We start from the raw sequence: 18,197 nt of genomic DNA, 5'->3' as shown, positions 1-18,197 counted from the left end.
GTACAAATAACAAGCACACACAGATAGACCTCAGTTCAGAGACTATAATTAAACTTATTCCAGTTGTTTTATTCATAGAATTATTAAGCAACCTCCTATATATTTAGCTACACTGTGGTCTTGTTTTTCCCCTACACCATTTCTAAACAGATGTAAGAGGTAACTCACTCACCATAGTCCTCAGTGCCTTCATAAAAACCTGTGTCCCCTGAGGAGGCGTCCTGAGTCCTGCATGATGTGCGCAAAGACGTTGTCCTGAGAAGACGCCGGCCCATCCTCTCCCCGTCGTTCTGGGCCATCAGCTGAGTTACCAGCACCTGCTTTAAAGCTGCCACTGAGAAAGCAGAGAAAAGCACAAAACACACACACACACACACACACACACACACACACACACACACACTCTCAAGCTTAGTTGCTGAAAATGACTATTCCATGTTCAAGCATACTGGCCCCAAGTCTGGGGCTTTGTCCTGGATCCTTAGATCAAAAATTTAACAGCATTTTGCTGTGTCTAGGATAACTGGCAGATATGACAAGCTAAATGACAATATCACTTAAATTATACAGTTTCCTATTTCGTAGTTTGTATGTGTATTGGGACCCATGGGACCACAAAAAAAAAGCTGTGGGAAAAGGTAGTGTTTACTTTCATGTGTGAGGTAAGATGAGGTTGCAGGAGAAAGAAGGATCACATTCATAAAATGCTGCATGATGCATTTAGCACATTCATTCATTCAACTTCGGCAAGTGCTTTATCCTGGCCAGAGTTGATGTGGTTTAAATTAACAATTGTTTTTTTTCTTCTGGGAAACAAACCCAATTAAAACATTTCAATCTGGTGCAATAAAAAATAATAAGAAACTTTCTTCAGGAGTGGGTTGGATTGGTGAAACTTTCTGCAGGAGTGGGTGGAATTGGTCAAGGTTTCTGTGGGAGTCGATAGGATTGGTCAGCACTTCTGAAGGAGCAGGTGGGATTGGTCAAACTTTCTGCGGGAGTGGGTTGGATTGGTCAAAACGTCTGAAGGAGCAGGTGGGATTGGTCAAAATTTCTGCAGAGGGCAGGCAGGATTGGTGAAACTTTCTGTGGGAGTAGGATGGATTGGTGAAACCTTCTGTAGGAACAGGTTGGATTGGTCAAACTATCTGCAGGAGTGGGTGAGACTGGTCAAACTTTCTGTGGGAATGGGTGGAATTGGTCAAACTTTCTCTGGAAGTGGGTGAGATTGATCAAACCTTCAGAAGGAGCAGCTGGGATTGGTCAAAAGTTCTGTGGGGGCAGGCAGGACTGGTAAAATTTTCTGTGAGAGTGGTGGGCTTGCTGACGTTCTGAAGGAGCAGGTTGGATTGGTGAAGAGTGTCTGCGCATGTTACTGTCAGGTTTGTAGGTGGAGACAGATACAAATGCAGAGCTAAAGTGGAACGTTTAATAATGTACAAAACAAAACATAAAACGAGAACTCTAGAACACATGGCAAGGTACAAAGATAATGAGACCAGAAACATGAAACAAGAGCGAGCACAACATGATACAAATAGACAGACCAAACAACGCAAAACAACCAGTGCAGTGAAGAATGTGACTACACACACACACACACACACACACACACACACACACACACACACAAGTGCTAATGAGTCAAAACCGTGAATCAGGTGAAACAAAAGATGTGACTAGGTGCAGTGGCTGATGGGAATTGTAGTCTCTAGTCTTTCTCCAATATATACGACAGTTACTCACATGTTTTCAGAGCTTCGTCGGCTCTGCAGGAAGAGGATGGAAAGTCTGTGTCACAGACAGCCAACAGCTCCGGCTCTGGATAAGAGCTTTCATCATGGCCATGTGCCTGAATTTGCTCCTGCTCCTCATTGTTGGCGGCACGATCAGATGCTGCATCATGGGTTTTACCTGAAAACACAATGTCCAGACCACACACATGGTGACTGGGGATAATAGAGGCCAGGATCACTGACATAAACAAAATGACGAAAAAAAAGCTAGAGTTACCTGAGGCCTGAGCATTGCTAGAACACTCATGCTCTGGAGCTTTGGCAGGTTTTCCAACTCCGACTCCACTTCTCTCCCCTCTAAGAAAAGTTAAAAACAGTTTGAATGTGACTTTTCATTTGGAGTGAATAGTGAAAAGTGTGAGTTGCTGCATACTTTGGCTTGGAAGCTTGCAGTGAATAGAGTGGTGAGGAGAGGAGAAAAAATGGGCACTTACCCAGACTGAGGCAAGGGAATGACACTGTGTGGCCTGGACTTCATTGCCTCTGCTCGCTGAATGATATGCCTCTGCCATCTAAGGGAGAAAAAATAAATGAGAGAATGAAATTAGGAGGTGCTGTTGGGGAAAGAGAGAGATGGAGAAAAGATGAGATAGAAAATAAAAAGTGGTGAAAGAAAAAAAAAATCCGAAGTGGACAAATGGCAGTCTCAGCACTTACATTCTCTGTTCAGACACTGTTTGGGCCATCAGTTCATAGATCTGAGCTCCGTTATCCGACATGGAGAGCACAAAGAAGGACCTGTTGTCTGTTTTTGGAAGGACAGTGTAAAATTAGCACCATTCCTCACATTGGGGTGTGTGTGTGTGTGTGTGTGTGTGTGTGGGTGTGTGTATAAAAGACCTCACCTGTGGCCACTGAGCGCACCAGTACAGTATTGAGTTTGATGACAGGGCTGAAGATGTGCTGCGTGTCGGCCGAGCCAGCACGGTTCTTACTATGGCATTTCAGAACGAGTCTCTCGTCTTGCTTCTGCAATAGCACCAGGATGTCCTCAAGAAGCAGTGTGTATAACTCTGTTAAAAAAAAAAAAAAAAAACACACACACACACATGCCCACACTATGTCACCAAATAGTACCTACTGTATATCTTAAATATACATGTATCATAAACTAACATCATTAGAAATAGATTGCAATAATACTAATCTCTCTTGGTGCCATACCAACTGTCTTGTCTTTATTCAGTTTCCAGGTCAGTGGTCCTTCATGAATCAACTTCCTCTTGGTGAGATCTAGATTCTGAAAAGATGAAAATTTTGTTGTTATATTATATACACACACACACACACACACACACACACATCCATATCCATCCATTTTCTGTACAGATTATCTTTCAGTGTCATGGGGAACCTGGAGCCTATCCCAGGGTGCATGGGACACAAGGCGGGGTACACCCTGGACAGGGTGCCAATCCATCACAGGGTACAATCACATATACATTCACACACCCATTCATACACTACGGACACTTTAGACACGCCAATCAGCCTACCATGCATGTCTTTGGACTGGGGAGGAGAGCAGAGTACCCGGAGGTAACCTCTGCAGCACGGGGAGAACATGCAAACTCCACACACACACAGGGCAGCGGCGGGAATAGAACCTTAAACCCTGGCGGTGTGAGGTGAACATGCTAATCACTAAGCCACCATGTGCCCTATATTTTATATATTTTTATATATTTATATATATATATATATATATATATATATATATATATATATATATATATATATATATATATAAAAATGTGGTCTAAAATTAGCAAAACTTCATTCCAATGTTTGCACTTTTCACATGATTAACAGTCCTGCCAACCCAGGAAAGGAAAAATTTGTAGTTTCATAAATGGCTGACATTTTTCACTGTTGATCTGCTGCTGTTCAAAATGTTCTATTTTGATCAAATTGCCATCATTGATCAAACCTGAAATTGCCATTTTTTGACCCTTTTCATCTGAAACTTTCAGTGGCCAAGAATTTGGTTCATCCTTAATAAATATAGTTCACTGTTTTTACTGATTTCCCCCATTTTCTCCCTAATTTAGCTTTGGCCAATTCCCCGCTTTCCTATGGCAGCTACCAAATGAGGAGGGTGAAGGGTGAACACATGCATGTATTAGCCTTTAAGTGAAGCCAGCCAACCATGACTTTTCAAACTGCTACTCATGCTGCATCATGTTTAGAGGAAAGCGCAAGCCACCCTCTTCCACATGAATGAGCTCACAGATGATCAGCGCAAAAACTCCCACACAGCGAGCATGGCTAATTTTGTTCCCCTGTTTCCTGTCTACAGGCTTTTGTGGCATTGCTGCGATTCAAACTTGTGATCTCCAGAAGATAGGTTGAACGCTTTTCTTCTAAGTTTACAGGCCATCAGGGGGAAATCTGGCTTCCAGGAGTGTCTGTTAATATCACAGAATTCACACTCACTGTATTGCCAATTATTCCAGATTCATACGTCATTTCAGTCATCTCCCATTTTTATTGGCAAAAGAAGACCTCACTTTTGCCATGTTTTTGCATGCAACTTGTACCAGCATACTCTGATCTTAAAATGTGAAGCTCCTATGCAAAACGCATGAAGGTTGGCAGGTGTGGATTAAATATCAGGTTCATATTGTGGACTTCAAGCAAACTCAGTTTAACATGACTGACCTTAAACTCGGAAATGAGCGGATTCTCACTCTGCTTCAAAGAGGAGAGGTCCAGGCGTCTCTGGTAGTCTTCCAGATGCTGAATAATTTATAGCACCACAAAAACATTTCACCAGTGAGACATAATAGATCCAACAAACTTAAATACAAAACCACGCATGATATGGTTAAACATGGAAAGGGGGATTAAAGACAAGGCCAACAAACAAGAAATAATACACTGTATAGTACGATCTTACGATTTAATATACAGGAATGTCTGAAATGGCTCAGTTAACTTTCCTCCTCTAACTTTGAGCAACTTTGTCTCATAAAAATGCGATTGATAGAATAATTTGATAGGTTTGTCTATTGGGAACAGTCAGAAAAATCCAAAAAGTGGTTGCTGAAGCAAGAGTAGAGGCCCAAAGTGAGAGATATTGTCTACTATCTGAGCAACATTTCAGGGTTAACCTAGTGATGTGCTTGCAGAGGTTCGGTGAAGAAAGTTAGGATTGGCAACTCAATCAGGTCAAAGTGATTACCTGTTTATTTTCTGACTCCTTCACTGCTTGGTTAACGTGGTTGAGGATCTTGCGACAGCAATCAGCCGCTTTCCTCACCTTATCTTTCTCCTCTGCATCCCCTGGACACAGACGGATAGAGGAACACACAGGAGAAACAGGTTTTTTTTTTTTTTTTAAAGAACAACCAGGCCTGCCAAGTGGCTCATTTTTCCCTAATGCATGAGCAAATTGCCTAAACAGAGTTAATTCCCAGGCTTAGATACATTAGTATCTCTTAATTGCACATTTTACATTACGTCCATTATGGCACTTTCAGGAAAGCGAGCGGGCCAATTTAAATGCTCCATAACAGCTTCTTTAAGTAAATTCTGAATTAATAATAATAAAAAAAACCCCAGCCCATTTGTAATTCAGAATTGCCTGGCTAAGAGCCAGTGCCAGCACCGAATAAACCTCATTACTGAGAGCTGCACTGGAAATGGCTGAGTGTGTCTGGGGCGGGTGAGTCCTCTGGCAGCCCTTCCCACTGCTGGCGGTCAAAACAGAGGAGGAGGCCAGAAGAAGGACAGAGCAATCACTCACACTGCTCTAAATGCATCACACCATACACAGAGAGATAGCACTATACACAGAGGGGTATGAAGCTGCATTAAAATTAGTTAGTTTGTATGCATGCATGTATGTGTGTAAAAGGACTGCATATGTGTGCGAGTGAGAAGAGAAATACACTCTGTCTGCAAGAGAAATACAGTTGTGCATGGAGAATCTAAGTACAGTTATTTGTGTAATTTACATAAGAATGAATATTTCTGTGAGTGGTACAATAATACAAGTGTAAAGAATATATATGTGTTTCTATACAAATACATGTTAATGCTGTGGTACCGGAGTACTTGGCGATGTTCTCCAGCAGTAATGGGTACTTGGTGAGTCTTTGCATCTCGGCAGGGATGATGTCCTTCAGCTGCAGCCTCCGGCACATCCGATTACTCTCTGCCTCCTGCACACAGAGAAAACTCTAACTCCTAATTCAGGAAAACAATGCTAGTAAATGACAAAAAACATACCAAACTATGCCACAAAAAACAAGCACACACTTTGTCTTCCTATCAGGACTCATTTGAAAATATCTCTTGCAGTGAGTGACTGATAGAACTGATCTCTAAATGAAACATTTGTATATAATCTGAATAACAGATGCAGTTAGTGATATTTTTAAGTTTTGAAATACATTCACTGGCCAGGAACAGGAATAGTAACGTCTGTACAGCTGCATATTCATGCAATTATCCAATCATGTGGCAGCAGTGCAATGTATAAAATCAGACAGGTCAAGAGCTTAATGCTTCACAGCAAAATTACCATTAATGTCAGAATGGAAAAATTATTTGATATCTCAGTGACTCTGACCAAGGAATGTTTGTTAGTTCCAGATTTCAGAAACTGCTGATCTCCTGGGTTTTTCCACACACAACAGTCTCTAGAGTTTATACAGAATGGTGCCAAAAAAACAAAAAACATCCAGTGAGTGAAAGTTCTTTTGGAGGAAACACTTTGTTGATGAGAGAAATCAGAGGAGAATGGCCAGACTGGTTCGAGCTGACAAAAAAGCTACAGTAACTCAATCACTCTTTACAATCTTAATGTGCAGAAACGCATCTCAGAGTGCACAACGTGTCAAACTTTGAGGCGCAACGGTTACAACAGCAGAGGACCACACTGGAGTCCATGCAAGAACAGGAATCTGAGGCTACAGTGAGCACAGGCTCACCCAAACTGGACAGTTGAAGATTGAAAAAAACTTCAACTGGATTGCAAAAAGGGATGAACATCTATCTGCATTCAAAGCGTCGACATTTTTGCTACATTTTTAAGAGAAAATACTATAGATTAGAGCTGCCACAACTAATCGATAAAATTTGTAATAATCGATTATGAAAATCGTTGTCGACGAATCTCCGATTACTTGGTCTGCGCGCAGCACGGGACTCATTTACTCATTGTGTTCCTTCTGTTCCGCAAGCATGCATCAGAGTACATACTAAAGTTGTGTCCCAAATGATGTACTATACACTTACACTATGCAGTGTATACTCTACCTTCTAGTGTGTGAATTTTAGAAAGGTAATATCGTCTCAAATGGAACGTTAGCATTTTATTTACTAACCGGAAGTATAAGTTGTTTCCCAGTCAGTGGCACATGACATCATACGTACGTAATGTGACGCTGCTAACTTTAGCAGATACCCAGAGTCAACGACAATGACTTTCTTCAGTTTACTGTTTATGTCAACGTTACGGTTTATGCTCTACATGACCTCAGTCACCATCAGGCAGAGGTGTAATCGTCAAGTGACCGCGGGAAAAAAGCGTGCGTCCTCTAAGGGAGGAGAGCATTTTATATTAAATGCCGTGAATAAGTCTATTTGTAACCAGGCTACGTTTCTCCTCACTCGTGATGCAGATGTGGTGATAAACAGTGGAAGCACAAGTAAGATCTGTAATGTCTAACTAAAATGGTACAGTCAAAGTAAACAAGTAAAACAATACGCCTAAAGGCAGTGAGTAAAAGAAACCGTAAGGTGAGGTGCAGTGAAAGTGAGATTTTATTATTAATTTGGGACTATAGTTTAATTATCAGTGATTTTTTGTGAATCCATAAAAAATAATGCATAAATACTTATATATAATATAAACTAATATATATAATTGGACAAAAATTTGTGTTAATGTGAAGTTTTTTTCCCTGAAGTTTATATTTGTAACAGTTTATGGATTTTATTTTAAATAAATGCAAAAATGGTATTGTATGTTTGTTATCCCCAATTTTTTTAATTAAAAAATAATAATTGGCAGCTTAATCAATTATGAAAATAATTGTTAGTTGCAGCCCTATATTAGATTTAAAAAATAAAATAATAATTTATTGGTAGAATTATTTATTTATTTTTGTTTGTTAAATGTATAGTGGGAAGTGGAGCGGAGTGCCTGTTCTTCAGTTTAGTCTGTTTGACAAATGATAAAACTGGCATTCGGGGAAAAAAAAGATGCACATAATACACCACGGGTAAAACTGTCCAGAATTTCTGGCTGAATCTCCCACATGAGCTCTTCAAAGTGCTTAAATTATCAACAATTCACATAACCTTCCAAATGTTCACTCCTGTGATGTAGATTTATATATTTTACACTAGAACAATCTCAACAAAACAAACAAACACTTTTAGAAAAAACTGAGTCAGTGAGCTGCACTAGGTTCAGATTGAAAACAAATAAGCTAACAGAAAAAAGGTGTTTTCCAGAAGGCCTTATTCAAATGTCAAGCAAAGGTTCCTGCTTTTTCATTTCCATCACAAACAGCCCGACAGCAAGAACAAACATTGGTGAGCTTGGTTCTCAATCAGTGCCGGTCCTAGCCCATTTGGTGCCCTAGGCGAAATTCATCCACAACACCAGCAGGTAATACGTCAGCAGCATTAGCATAAAAATAATGCCATGATCATTATCGTCCATAATGCTGTAAAAAAAAAAAAAAAAAAAAAAACCAAAAAAAAAAACTAAATCATCACTGACACTTGCACACACTTCACAGTCACACCAACAGTGATGACTGATAAGTATGATGTACATTTTAATTTTATAAAATGATTAGTGTCATGCTGCACTTAATACAGCCTTGACACACTGCTGCTTATTTACATCAGCACTAGGGGGCGCCAACTAACCAATTTGACCAAACAAACTTTTCTGAGGTAATAAAAAACATGAGGAACATTAAATGTGGCTCGGTACTGTTAATTGGATTCGGTGTTGACGCCCTAGATGGTTACCTATGACGCCTAATGGATTGACCGGCCCTGTTCTCGATGCAAATCAAACCCAGTCTTAATGTCACTCTGGATCTGTGAGGCAGCAAAGCTACATGCTGTGCCATCATGGTAAACTGTGTGTGTGTGTGTGTGTGTGTGTGTGTGTGTGTGTGTGTGTGTGTGTGCGCGTGTCGCCCTTACATGCATGAAGGTTAGGAAGCGCTGGTCCTTCTTTTGCCGGCTCTTGATGAGCTCCAGAGCAAAGGGTTGGTTGCTACAGAAGGTGCCTACTGCATGTTTCATCTTTTCCTCCTCTTCTCCACTGAACTGGATAAAGAATTCAAGCAGGGTTTAACAGGACAGATTCCACACTGAAACCTTGTCACACTCCTTTCTACTCCTTGTAAAAACCTTGCACTTACCCAAGACAGCAAATCATCTCCAATTTTGTCAACCACTGACGTTTCATTCCTTTTACGTATGGCTGCCATCTGCTCTGAAATCATCACTGGAGGAAAGTGTAGAAGATTGCATGGAAAAAGGAGTGAGAATAGGTATGGTGGATGTATGAATGTACTCATATAGCAGGTGTGTTTGGTACCATGGAGCTGGATGATCTCCTCCAGGTTGCTGAAGATGTTTTTGATGTCGGCAGGTGGTAATATGCTGTCAAGGGTCAACTTTTGGTAGAAGACATTGTCCAGGACTTTCAGCGTGCGCACGTGTGCACGCTCCGTGTAGAACAGCTCTGAGGCCATGAAAAAATGTAGACTTTATTATTTTCTCAACCTAAAAGTTACTTTTGTGGTCTTCCAGAAAATTCTTCATATGTAATACAAATTCAGTGTGTCCTCAGTACGTTTCAAAATGTTCCTTAAATCAGTGTTACAGTAAGTTCACATACTGCAATGTTACCAGCCCTACCATTAATAACTTCCTGTCTCTTGATCTCCTGGGGCGTCAGTTCAGCTAGAACCTCCATTTTCACAAGCTGCTGCCAGTTTGGAGGGTCCATGTCAGAGTAAACACCATCGTCCTCACTCAGTGTCTCCTCTAGCCTGACAGATAAATAGAGAATGAAAGATGATGAACATGAAAGAGAGGTCTTGAACAACAGGAGTGCAGGCACAGTGCAGTGGACAAAAGTCAAAAATTTTATGTTGACATAGAAACGGGCATGCAGCAGGATTACCTTCTGCTCAGTTTAGGTGTGCCCACATCCACAAATCTGGAAGAAAAAAAACCCCAAAACCATAATAACAACAGCAACAACACCACCACCACCTACTTATTCCTCTCCGTTACATCCAGAAGACTTAGATCTGATTTGCCCAATTCTAATTTTGCATATTACTTTACACTGTATGATTTTCCACCTAGTTTGCTGTCACAGACAAAAATCACACATTGTAAAAGGATCTTTTGATCATGAGTTGAGATCAGTGGCTTTGGAAAGCATAATGAAGCTGACCAAAGTTCTGGCAGTGTCAGAAATGTTTTGATGAAAATCTCAGTGGGAGCGCTGCTACACTATAATCCACCAAAAGGAAGATGGCATAGAATAACACGAGACTCATAAGACGGCTACAAATATGGTCGTGGCAAAAGGTGAAACGTAAGGGCAATGTGAGATTTAAAACAACAGGAGTTTAAACGAACTCTGGCAGACGGGTCTATTTAATGTCTCGTCACAGTTCAATCACGACAGGGCAAAAAAAAGGATGTAGAAAAAAAGAGAATAAATTACAGCTTTTAGGAATGTCTCCAAGATCCTTTTATTGACTTTACATTTTTTTTTCTCAAAGCATAACTTTGCTAGTATTACAGAGGGCTTATTTAAATTACAGTTAAACAGCCCTTTTCTAGACACTCAAAGTGCTCTTACATCGCATGTACATTGTGCTTATTTCTGTTTATGCGAGCTCATTTTCTGCACCAACCCGAAACACATGACTGATGACTTTAGCAGACTCTTCATTGTTATAATGTGACATCATCACAGAGTCCGTTATAGAATTTGGCCAAGATTTATTGGAGATCATCCCATACATTGTGACAAGTATATAGAAAATGTATTTAAATTCAGTGCAGACTGAGACTGCATGGAACAGAGCAGAGTGAGATTCCTGATTGTGTACCTGTCTCCGTCTCTGTCCTCATCAAGATGCTCCACGTTGTAGGGGAGGTAATCGCATGGGGGGTATGTCATGTCCAGCCCTTCCCCAACCTGAATAACATCAGTCAACCCATGGAGCACAGCGGATGGGTTCACACCTTTAGTTGAAAAATGAAAAAAAGAAAAGATTGCTCACAGTTAAACAAGTTGGCCTTATTAACATATGTGTATGCAAGATGGCTGCATTGGGCACCCTAATTTCATTTGCATGTCAATTGTGCACATTAGAAACAAATATTCACAGGGCAATACCACCATAATGTATATCGTGGAGGCAGTATAGCACGATGTGACGTGATGTTTACAATAATGCATTTCCTTATTACTGCTTGGATTTCAAAAACCCCTCATGTAGCCTTCAAATCTATCTGCATCTTCTGTCATTTTCTAAATCATAACTCAAAACATACTTTTATTCCATTGCCTCTGGAAATGGTTGAATCCATACTGTATGTGTATATATAATTTGTGTGTATAAGTATGGTCTATGAATACAAGTTACTTTTACTTTGTCTACCACAGTATATTGAAGTTGACATTAAATAAAGATTATGAAGTACAGACTTTCAGATTTTATTTGAGGATATTCACATCCAAAATCAGCTTACCAGTATAGGAAATACAGCACTTTTTATTTGCCTCATAAACTTATACCAGAATGATGGGAAGAAAAGAGCATGGAGAATGGAAAGAACTGCTCATGATCCAACGCATACCACTTCATCTTATGGCAAGGGTGTGTATGGAACTGATTTCCTTTATTGATGTGACTGCTGACAAAAGCAGCAGGATGAATTTTGAAGTGTATAGGGCTATAATATCTGCTCAAATTCAGCCCAATGCTTCAAAACCCATTGGATGATGCTTCACAGTGCAGATGGACAATAACCCGGACAAAGAAGCTCCATCCAAATTAGGGTCTCCAATAACAAGCAAGAACTGACGACAGCTGCAGTAAAAGGCCTGGCAGAGCATCAACATGGATGAAACTCAGTGTCTGGTGATGTCGAGCTCCTGACTTCACCAGGACTTCAAAGGATTTGCAGCAGAGTATTAAAAATTGCAATTTAATTAATGATTGTGTGCCCATTTACTTTTAGTCCCTTAAAAAAAAGAGGGTGGGGGATGGGGCAAACATAAAAAGTGCTGTAATTCCTTGATTGTTCACCCGATTTGGTTATAAACACCCTTAAGTGTACAACAATAAATTTGCCAAAGTCTAAATATTTATGGACCCAACTGCATGTGCATATGTTATTATCTAAAGCCATGGAGCGCAGTAATTGGTGGAAAACTGTTTAAATATAGTACTTTGGTCAGCAAACATTGGTTTAATTGTGCTTTATGAATAAAATGTAGCTACTTACTTATTACCAAAAAGTTTAGCTGCATGCCAGTCTTCTGGATGTTCTAGATTAGTAAACACTTTAAAATCCAAAGTCATCGTTTTCACAGCTCACAGCAATGGCGTAAAGTATTATAAAGAAACTGACAGCTCATCTATAGGTCTAACATCTCCATGCTGCTTTACGTGTCCCAGAATATTTTTACATCCTATTGATGGAGAAAAGCACAGGAGAGTATGCGAATAATGCCAGTGGTGTTATGGATCAAATAAAACCCTGGACTATAGCAGCATCTCACCAAGAGCATAATATTTCCATTAAAAAAAAACCCCAGATAGTTTAATATAGACAGGGTTTGTGACACAAGGCCAGTGTTTTGTTAATTCAAACACAATGCACGGCTTATTGTAGCCTAGTGGTAGTATCAGTGTTCTCAGTGGAATCAATCGCTATGTACACAAAGCTCTTTGAGCTCTGTTCTGTATTACTTTTCATACAAGTCAGATGTAGAAAGATAAGCTCATACAGCTGGTTGGAGGGAAATAGGAGCTGAGATTGCAGCTGCAATAGCTGAACACTGTTTGGAGTTGGCGATCGCTGATGAGACAAATAGATAACAAACCCATTATACAGTCCCTAAAAAAAGTATTGGAATGACAAGGGCAATTTGTTTTTAAAGCAAAATGTGCTATATGCTGAAGACATGTGGGAAGAATTAGATTCTTAATTTGTTTATCTGGCGAGATCTGGAGAGATTTTGTATTGAGGACTGGTCTCAGATTCCTTGCTCTGTAGTCTCTAATCTCACCAAGCATTATAGGAGAAGACTCAATGTTGTTAAATACAGGGTATTTACACTGTAAGCTAATTATGCAAAAAATATGTTAAAAAGAAAAATCTTTACTTGGGTTGCCAATAATTCTGGAGGTGATTTTAACTCTAATCGCTAGGTAAAGCTGCCAGCGTGAGTGATTTTTTTAGTAGCATTTCAGTACTCACTGCAGTTTATGTCTCTGAAGGCTGTATCTGAGATAGGGCTGTAGGGAGGAATGTTGCTGATGAGGTCTGAGCCTTCGCTCGACTGGCTTCCCCGTAAACGCCCACTGTCTACCTCACACTTTCCCATCGCTGGCTGCGAGAGCTGCTTCTGAGGCTTTGGCTTGCTTCCATCCATGGTGCGACCTACTGCTTAGACACAAATGTTTGGATGCAGATGCAGAGTACTGAAGATGAAGATGCAGAGTATTTGATTCAAATAAAATGAATAAATAAATAAACTGGCTCAAGTACATAAAGAATTTATCAACCAAAAAGTTAAAAATAAAGTTGAGCAGGAATACTTTAGTCCAAACTACAGTTAGAAAATGTAAACAGGACATGGTAATCGATATTACCAGGTGTCGTTTCAATGCGGCTTGGCCGACGCTGAGGCACAAGGATATTGAAACGAGGCTTCTTCACCTTTTCTTCAACTTCTTTCTCCAGCTTGCTGCTCTTCTGCAAAAATCCAGAATAAAAACACCCTTCAAGTGAATGCCTTGAAACCAAAGACAAGCTCAATTTGAAATCCAACATGGAAGAGTGAAAGAAAGTGACGTAGACCTACTTTGATCTTGGGCAGGAAGTTTATGCGCACACGTTTGGACTCTAGGTTACGCTGCTCTTTGCCTCTCACACCCAGGTGTTTCATGTAGATGTAGATCACGTATTGTATTGTGGTACTGCAGGAATGAGAATGAGCCTGTTACACAACACATTCTCATCTCGCATTATTGAACTAGAATGAGAGACTCTACATCATCATGCTTCATATTTGCAGAGTTGGGTCTCTCATTCTAGTTCTTCATTTACTATACCATATGCTAGCTTCAAGCTTGTTAGGTATGGAAGGCTCCATGCGCCCAAACCCTTCTGCTCCATAAAGCTCGTCTTACTGTACCATATGTCCCAACTGCACTCTCCATTACTCTTTCTCACTAAATCATAGCTGCTAGAGCCAGATGGCATCTCACATGTTTCCCTGTGTGTCAGTAATTTTGCCTTCATCCACAATGTAAGTAAACAGTTCTGACTTAAGATCCTGATACACAATCTCCCATTAACATGCACAGATGGCCCACTGGCTCATTATAAGATGCCTGGTCTTTAAAATGTTTGTGCAAGGTAGACATGAAAGGTTTTCCTCACCATTTGTCCTCTTCTGCAGCTAGCGAGGACAACCTGTTGCATAAAACAGACGGGTTAAGAGGGAGAGCAGTCTTAAGCAGGATGTTTAGCCTTTATAGTATTATAAGTGACTCTTACAGAATGTCGTCTATTTTGGCTAGGATGTTCTCAGCACAGGATCTCTCTCTCTCCAGAGCAGTGGCATCTTTTAACTGTTCTGTGTCTGGATGAGCTCTCTCTCCCTCAGCTAAGGTCAGACCCATACTGTGCTTCTGTCTGCATGAACACACACAGACAATGAAAAGTTATTAAAGAATAACGCGGCTTAACACAGCTATGGAATGGAAATTTAAATTGCCAATTAATTTCCATACAAATGAAAATGGATTCCCCCCCCCCATTTTGAGCTTCTTTTGCTCATTTTATGTGCAAGATTAATAACGGTGTTACACACTGATTTGTCAATTTATTAGGAATACATCCCTGCTAATTCAAGCAATTATCCAATCAGGCAATCATGTGGCAGCAATGCAATGCATAAAATCCTGCAGATATGCATCAAAAGCTTAAGTTAATACTCAAATCAAACATAAGAATGGGGAAAAATGTGATCTCTGTGAATTGTTGATGGTTGGTGCCACATCGGCTACTTTGAGTATTTCAGAAACTGCTGATCACTGGGCAGTTGAAAATTGGAAAAACATTGCCTGGTCTTTTTCCAATCTTTACATGCCCAGTTTCTGTGAGCTTGTACTGACTGTAACATGATGTGGTTCAATGTGTTGGGCCTTCTGAGATGCTTTTCATTTGTACATTCGGAAACAGTGGTTAGTTGAGTTGCTGTAGTCTTCCTGTCAGCTCAAACCAGTCTGACAATTCTCCTCTGACCTCTTTCATCAACAAGGTGTTTCCGCCCGCAGAAGTGACGCTCAATGGATTGATTGATTTCTGCTTTCATTCACTAGTGTGTATGTATATATATATACACACATATATATATATATATATATATATATATATATATATATATATATATATATATATATATATATATAAAAAACACATCAAAATATCTGTACTGACATCATAAATATCCAATGTCACTGTGACCATATAAAGTTTGTCGATCCAATAGGACTTTTCAAACATGCTGCCCACAAATATCAAAGGGACCTTTTAAACTGTGGCGCAGTAACTTTCACAAAGGCTAGGGCATGCTGTTAGTAGGACTACAGACTGAAATATTGAGCTGACCTTCAGTAAAGCTTCTGCTGTAGATTTTGTTAAACATTTCTGCTCATTATATCGCTTTATTATATATGTTAAACACAAATGTGTGTGTTTCCCCTGACAGGGGAAAGCATTAACTGCAGTGGAAAACAATACTTGATCATGGCATATTAAACACGATTATTTCCCCTCTACCAGTGGTTCACAAATTATCTGTTTATTAAGTCTTACAGATATCTGATTGGAAGATTAGGCACAAATTAGTGCATCCCTAGTAAAGACTTAATTAGCCTCAAGGAAAGTGATAAACCCACTATTCTGTTTATTACAATAGGAAAAATAATACTGAATTACAGTATTATCAGTATTACAGTATTACTGACTTTCTAAGCTGAGCACAATCGTGTACTAACACACTCACCTGAAGTCCTCTAGAATTCTGTTCACTTCAGGGAGAAGTGTGTCCTGCATTGTCTGAACATATTGTCTGTGCAACTCCTCAGGAATCAGCTCTGGCCTCCGTCGCTCTAGAAAAACCACAGATGCAGCACTCGGTTATTTATGAAGAATAAACACAATGATGTTTGTGTCTTTGAGGACACCTTCAAACATACTGTATGACTCAGCACTTCAAATGCTAATATGGTTATTTATTTGGACAGTGGGACTTCTCGCACAAGTACAGCCCCCTCTGAAATTATTGGAACGGCAAGGCCAATTCATTTGTTTGTGCTATAGACCAAAGACATTTGGGTTTGAGATCAAAATATGGATATGACAAGACTAAGATTTCAGCTTTTATTTCCTGGTATTTACATATAGATGTGTCAAACAACATAAAACATAGAACCTTTTGTATCAGACCACCCAATTTTTAGGTGAGCAAAAGTATAGGAACATAAGTCTTGAAGTAAATAATACTTAATATTTGGTTGCATATCCCGTGCTTGCAATAACTACATAAAGCCTGTGACTCACTGACATCACCAAACTGTTGGTTCCTTCTTTTGTGATGCTTTTCCAGGCTTTTACCACAGTCTCTTTCAATTGTTGTTTTTTCCAGGGGTTTCTCCCTTCAGGATGTAGACCCATGTTCAACTTGGTCCCCCCGATAAAGTCCTTTGTTGAGTTGGCAGTGTGTTTTGGATCACTGTTGCTTGTTGCATGATAAAGTTCCTCATGATTAATTTGGATGCATTTCTCTGTAAATTGGCAAACAAAATGTTCGTGCAAACTTCTGAATTTATTCTGCTGCTACCATCATGAGTTACATTATCAATAAAGATTAGTGAGCATGTTCCACAAGCAGCCATGCAAGTTCAAGCCATGACACTAACACACCATGTTTCACAGATGCGCTTGTATGTTTTGGATCATGAAAAGATCCATTCTTTCTCCACACTTTGGCCTTTCCATCACTTTGGTAGAAGTTAATCTTGGTTCCAGAACTTTTGTGGCTCGTCTCTGTATTTCTTTGCAAATTCCAATCGCGCTTTCAGATTCTTACTGCTAATGAGTGGTTTGCATCTTGTGGTACAACCTCTATACTGTATTTCTGCTCTCAAAGTCTTCTTTGATCTCATGTGTCTTCTTCACCCATGCCGTGTGGAGGTTGTTGAAGTCTCTGAATGTTGTTTGTGGGTTTTTCTTCACAACTTTTCTCCCATAGACAGCTCTCCCATCTTAATGTTGGCTTATCCTTTTAACAAAAACTGCAGTCTTCACTGGTGAAACTGAAGGCTAAAACCAAGAGTAGATGTTCAGACCTATTTATTGTTTAAACAGTCAATCTAACAGGACACACCTGGGTAACAAGAAACACATGTCAGTCACATGTTCCAATATTTTTGCTCTAACTCAAAACTCTTCACATATTCATCTTTTGATCTCAAACCCAAGCGTCTTCAGTCTACTGCAAAAACAAATTAATTGGCCTTGCTGTTCCAATAGCTTCAGAGGGGACTGTACATACAACTTCTCCACAAAGGTCTAAGAAAGTATTACATATATTTGAGGTTAAATTAGACCACAAACTCAACAGATCTAAATACATAACAGAACAAGGTGTCCTCTGAAGAATAATTGTTCGCCAACCAGAAACGCTTGAAGAACAAGTAACACTTAACATAAAATCAGCTAATTATGACCCATGCAAGCATTGCTCATTATTCTGCACCTATTAAAATGGAACTTTTAATTTGAAAGCAAACTTACCAAGTTCAGAAGAGATAGATTCAGGAACAATTACTTTTAAGTTCTGTTGAATAAAAATGAGATCATGTTAAATAATTAGCACTGCAATTTTATCGGACTGTGAAGCATCTGCAGGTACAAGAACATTACACAAAAAACAAGTAACCTCCACAGAACCACTACTGTTAATGTCTTCATTAATTAGTGTATGTTAATAAACATGTACTATCATATAGGACCAGTGTACATGTACACAAGTGTAGACAAATCCCAGGACACAAATTGGCTTGTTATGAGAGAGGGCTAGTTCTCTCT

General features: G+C 39.7%; 1 protein-coding gene across 3 annotated transcripts in view; it reads right to left on the bottom strand.

Annotated features, from left to right (window-relative positions):
• The window catches only part of arhgef12a (Rho guanine nucleotide exchange factor (GEF) 12a), a 64,433-nt gene that overhangs the window by 5,327 nt on the left and 40,909 nt on the right, over positions 1-18,197 (bottom strand). For all 3 annotated transcript variants that reach the window (XM_053646482.1, XM_053646484.1, XM_053646483.1), the window contains exons 15-37: positions 17,904-17,946; positions 16,111-16,216; positions 14,598-14,735; positions 14,481-14,513; positions 13,900-14,014; positions 13,688-13,790; positions 13,293-13,478; positions 10,910-11,045; positions 9,964-9,999; positions 9,696-9,829; positions 9,373-9,519; positions 9,194-9,279; positions 8,973-9,098; positions 5,848-5,962; positions 4,981-5,081; positions 4,458-4,535; positions 2,961-3,036; positions 2,642-2,809; positions 2,454-2,541; positions 2,231-2,308; positions 2,014-2,093; positions 1,747-1,914; positions 173-334 (exon numbers count right to left, since the gene is read on the bottom strand). In XM_053646482.1, coding sequence (XP_053502457.1) covers positions 173-334; positions 1,747-1,914; positions 2,014-2,093; positions 2,231-2,308; positions 2,454-2,541; positions 2,642-2,809; positions 2,961-3,036; positions 4,458-4,535; positions 4,981-5,081; positions 5,848-5,962; positions 8,973-9,098; positions 9,194-9,279; positions 9,373-9,519; positions 9,696-9,829; positions 9,964-9,999; positions 10,910-11,045; positions 13,293-13,478; positions 13,688-13,790; positions 13,900-14,014; positions 14,481-14,513; positions 14,598-14,735; positions 16,111-16,216; positions 17,904-17,946 — 2,503 coding nt within the window. The remainder of the gene's footprint in view (positions 1-172; positions 335-1,746; positions 1,915-2,013; positions 2,094-2,230; positions 2,309-2,453; positions 2,542-2,641; positions 2,810-2,960; positions 3,037-4,457; positions 4,536-4,980; positions 5,082-5,847; positions 5,963-8,972; positions 9,099-9,193; positions 9,280-9,372; positions 9,520-9,695; positions 9,830-9,963; positions 10,000-10,909; positions 11,046-13,292; positions 13,479-13,687; positions 13,791-13,899; positions 14,015-14,480; positions 14,514-14,597; positions 14,736-16,110; positions 16,217-17,903; positions 17,947-18,197) is intronic.

The sequence above is a fragment of the Ictalurus furcatus genome, chromosome 17 (genome assembly GCF_023375685.1).
Source record: "Ictalurus furcatus strain D&B chromosome 17, Billie_1.0, whole genome shotgun sequence".
Lineage (NCBI taxonomy): Eukaryota > Metazoa > Chordata > Actinopteri > Siluriformes > Ictaluridae > Ictalurus > Ictalurus furcatus.
This window is presented reverse-complemented; position numbering and strand designations above follow the sequence as displayed.